Here is a 4649-nt window from a genome sequence, read left to right as displayed (position 1 = left end):
GCGAGGCTAGCACCAACGAACAACGACCAGCGAGACGCCCAGCAACAATGACCACCGATACGAGCAACAACGACCAGCGAGGCTAGCACCAACGACCAGCGAGACGCCCAGCAACAATGACCACCGATACCAGCAACAACGACTTCCAGGTCCAGCCACCCTCAACTGTCCACAAGTCACTATTTAAGTTCATTATGTCACAAAAGTGAATTTTTGCAAAACCGGTTCCGGTTGGAATCGGTCCGACTCGGTGGGAATTTTTACGGTATGGTGCGTATATATTGTATATTCCGGATGCCAAATTTAGTGAATTCTGCTGACATACATCACTACAACCATGGGTTGCTCTATTCGACGGTTCCTTAGCAGTGGTGAAAGACATCTAGCACTATGCAACAACGTGAATAGGGAATATATTGACCCATTAGAATCACAAACACATCTTCATATAGCGGTAGCCCAGGTATAGCAGCGTCTTTTTGCTCAATTCTCCGGCAATTTCCGCGCCGCAATACATTTTGAACGCAAGTAGGACGTAGACTCCGCAATTGTAGCTATCGATTTGCACTCCCATCTCAGAAACGTGTCCGTCAACTCTGTAGCGCCCTCCAATGGTGGAAGATGCGGCACTAATTGATGTGCCAATGCTCGAAGAGTCGTAGTGTAGCTAGCCTGCATTCATAAATCTTGACTTCCTTCCTTTCAAACCATGAGTTCACACCAGTGTGTACCACTGCAATTTACAGGAAACAGCATTTTTTGGTCAAAGATTCCGGTAAATAAGCTTCTCAGCTGTTCAGTTGGCACAGCGAGTTGCCCTCTCCACGACGTCCCATATTAATGGGTCAACTACGGTAACGTCTTGCCGGGGACCAAACAGTTTGGACATTGCTTCCATCAAGACAGTGTCACTCAGCTGATTTGTGGCAACGAAATCAAGAATATGAATCTGATCGACAAACATAGATAGTATTTGTTGCAACCTCATGTCTTCAGCTTACTATTAACCCCTTGGTTCCCAACGTAGTAACTTACGACCTTGCGAAATCGTTCGTCGTAAGTTACGACGAAAAATCGTCGAACAATAGAAAATGGCTCGGAAAAAGAAAGTCAATACTTTAATGAAGTCACTTTTTTCTTGCCCAAAGAATAAGCTGCTAGAGGTCACACGGGCAATTGCAGAAATCAGACAGGGTTAGGTTTTGTAAAGGTGTGGCTTCCGTTTCGCAACTGATCATTCATCATTCCAGAATATCCCCGATGGCGCGCATCAGATCTACTGGACGCCAGAAACCTGCCCCAACTCCACACGACGTCGACTTTCGCCATCTCTGGAGGCAACTACGAGAGGCGGGATGGGATTCCAGACGTCCCAAAGGCCTCGAGACCGACTGGAAGTATATGAAGCCTGGAGCTTCGGCAGATGGCACGGTTGGAGTCGACATTTTCGTTGGCGAGGCTGCCGTAGTGGCGTAAGTCATCGAAGCCGGATTGCTTGTAGCTGAGGTGAGCTGTTTGTTTGTGATATTGAAGGGGGAAGTACGACTAAAGCTAGTGCTTATTGCAGGATGAAGCGGGCGGAAACGGCCACAAAGACGAGGGCCAGAGTCACAGCGAAGATGAGGGACAGCATGAAGAGCAAGATAATGAAGATGGAGAGATGACTGAGGACTTGGTGCGGGCGTCGAAGATCAACACCAGTGTGGAGTTGTCCCAACGCACTATGGATGCAACGTTTGGCTCTCCAACACCGAGTGAAGTGGCGTTATCCCAGGGAGCAGTAGCTCGTGCGTTTGACCTTGCGCAAGATGACGTTTCTGAGCCGGATATACTGAATGGGGTAAGTCAATTGCAGCACTTGTCAGGCGCTTTTGGAGCCGAGCGTGTGGATTCAGATGTACCTGTAGCCAGGCAAACTTCGCCCGCGGGCCAGTTCAAGCCGGACGTGAATTGTGTGGAGCAGAACGAGTGTCCGAGTGATTACGAGCAGTTGAGCTCAGGAGAAAGCGATGGAGATGTGATTTCTGACAATGACGACGATCGTGCAGGGCCCCGCCGTATGGACGAAGATGATGACGTCATCTCAGACACGGATGCACTTGAATTGGATGAGGCATTCCTTGCTTCGCTAAGTATTGGAGACGATGCAGAACTAACGCGAGAAGTCGTCGCAAGAAGACAAGAAGTACTCCGAACAATGAGCTGGACGGAGCCCTCGTCAAACTTTGAATTCGCGGACGCATACGCGGGTCTTACCGGTGAAGAAGCGGCACCAGTCGCTGAACTACAGAGCCGCTGTCATTCGCCGCTCGAAACCTTCTTCTTCTTTACTCCAAAGTCTATGTGGATCAACATCTGTGAAGAAACCAATCGTTACTGCGCCCAGCAGATTCTCCCCAGAGCTGAGCGGATTCGAGCGATGCAGACCGGGAGACGAGGGACGCCAACGGAAACAGTGAAGCAAATACGACGTCGACTTCGAATGAAGCCAGCTTATGCAACGCACGAGCTTCTCCACGTGATCGGTCTGCTGGTAGCGCACATGTTGCGCCCACCACGACGTCGGTTTGCTCAGCATTGGTCTATGACAGAAGACGGCGCTGTTCCCACCGGGACCTTTGGCAGGTATATGGCTCGGAATCGATGTCAAGATATTTTACGTGACTTGCATTTTGCGGACAATGAAGCCCACCCGACACGTGACAAGTTGAGAAAGCTTCGCCCAGTTGTTGAAAAGATACAAGAGCGTTTTCTCGCCGGTTGGACGCTGCCAGCAGTATTTCCATTCGATGAGGGGGTTTTACCAGCGACATCAAGGCGAAACACCACCAGAATGTTCATGCCGGATAAGCCACACAGGTACAGCTCAAAAATGTTTATGACATGTGACAGCAAGACTGCGTACTGCCACAGGTGAGATTCGTTTTTGTTGTTGTTTATTGAATGCAGTAAGTTACGACATTGAGACTGACCTCGTTTTGCTTTGTCGTAACATTGGAGATTCGAGATTTACGTTGGCAAAATAAAGGCTCGCGAAGATCAGGCCGACGCATTTGACCATAAGACTGGAGCTGCAGCAGTGGTTCGCAATCTCAAGGTCGTGCTCGCTAATGACCGCCAAGCTTTTCACGCGGTCACGATTGATCGTTTCTACTCGTCTTCCGTTGGCTATAGAGCTGCTATCGATGCAGGTGTACGTCGTGGGGATAATAATGACAGGGCGACTTGGATATGACCGCAACGTGGTGGAGCAACGGAAGACCCGGCCAAGAAGTATCCCCCGAGGCTCATTCACGTTTTCACGCTCGCTCACTGTGCCAAGCATGATTGCCTTCCACTGGTGGGACCGTAAACCGGTCCACTCCTTGTGTACCGGATCCGTGATGACAGCGTCCATCATCAATCGCAACGTGAAAGGGGAAGGACCAACGACGGTGGCGTGCCCGAGGGCAGTCAACGATTACCAGAATTGGATGGGGGAGTGGACGTGCATGACCAACTCCGCCTCCAAACCTTCTCAATCCAGACGTCCTTCCGTTTTGCGAAATACTACAAGAGCCTGTTCTTAGGTCTCATGGATCTAGTCATGGTGAATTCTTACATCTCCCACAAGGTGGCTTGTAAATTGACGAACACACCGGCGATGAAACGTGGAGAATGGTACGCTGTGCTCCACAGTCAGCTTCTGCAGCTGAAAGAACAGGATTTCGTCGGAGTGGCGACTACACCTTCACCAGGAAGCAAGAAGCGCAGAAGAAAACGCGTCGGGCACTCCCTAATCCAGTTTGATGACTGGGTCACAGTCTCTGGAATTCAGAAACGCCGCCAGAGATCCTGCAAAGTTTGTGTTGCTCCGTGGCGACCACAAGAAGTCGTTTCAGACGACATTCTACTGGGATAACTGCTCTATAGACGACGCCAAGTGCTACCTATGCCCAAAAGCAAGACGTGAGTACAGAGGTACGATGAAGACATGCTTTCAAATTTGGCATGATGACTTTGAGTGTGGACTTGCAATCCCGCCAACGCTGGGCAAGCGGGTTGTCCTCAGGCGCCCCGGAAAGAAGACAGGTGTGCGCAAGAAAACACGCCGTGAGCTCCTTCGTGAAGAAGCGTGTGAGGCGGACGACGAGTTGCGTGGGGATGCTGATGAGCGTAGCGAGGATGAGAACGAATTCGATCTGTAGAAACGCAATGATCAGCTGGCTATAAAATAAACATTCTTGAACGAGCGTACCTTTTGTCTCGCAATTTTTGATTTGATTGGGTTCCTAGTCCAACTATCTTCTGCACGGCGTTTTCTACAATGCTCTAAGTTACGACGTTCAATCTCAACTGGATTTAGCGAAGTTGTGAAAATTACGACTAAGCCTTTATTTCACCTGTGTAAATCTATATACCTAGCCTCATGTGGATAGTCTACGACTATACAAACACCTTGACAACATGTACGTCGTAAGTTACGACGTTCTCTTAGCGGTTCGGAGGTACGATTCCTGGGAACCAAGGGGTTAATACTACAATATGTGCTCTTACCATTTCGGAGAAAATTGGAATGGTGTCCAGCTCTGACGGCATGTCCTCAGTTCTCTCCACCCAATAAGCAGATGGAACAGCCACCGAGAAATCCAGTCCATCGATCCATTTCT

General features: G+C 49.5%; 1 protein-coding gene across 1 annotated transcript; it reads left to right on the top strand.

Moving 5' to 3' along the window:
• Positions 1 to 3965: 3965 nt before the first annotated feature.
• PPTG_16000 (hypothetical protein) lies at positions 3966 to 4187 on the top strand (the record flags this gene model as incomplete). Its single annotated transcript, XM_008912789.1, has 1 exon — positions 3966 to 4187. One exon carries the CDS (start codon positions 3966 to 3968, stop codon positions 4185 to 4187), a length of 222 nt encoding a protein of 73 aa, XP_008911037.1.
• Between the last annotated feature and the right edge of the window lie 462 nt (positions 4188 to 4649).

This window comes from Phytophthora parasitica (assembly GCF_000247585.1).
Source record: "Phytophthora parasitica INRA-310 unplaced genomic scaffold supercont2.49, whole genome shotgun sequence".
Classification (NCBI taxonomy): domain Eukaryota; phylum Oomycota; class Peronosporomycetes; order Peronosporales; family Peronosporaceae; genus Phytophthora; species Phytophthora nicotianae.
This window is presented reverse-complemented; position numbering and strand designations above follow the sequence as displayed.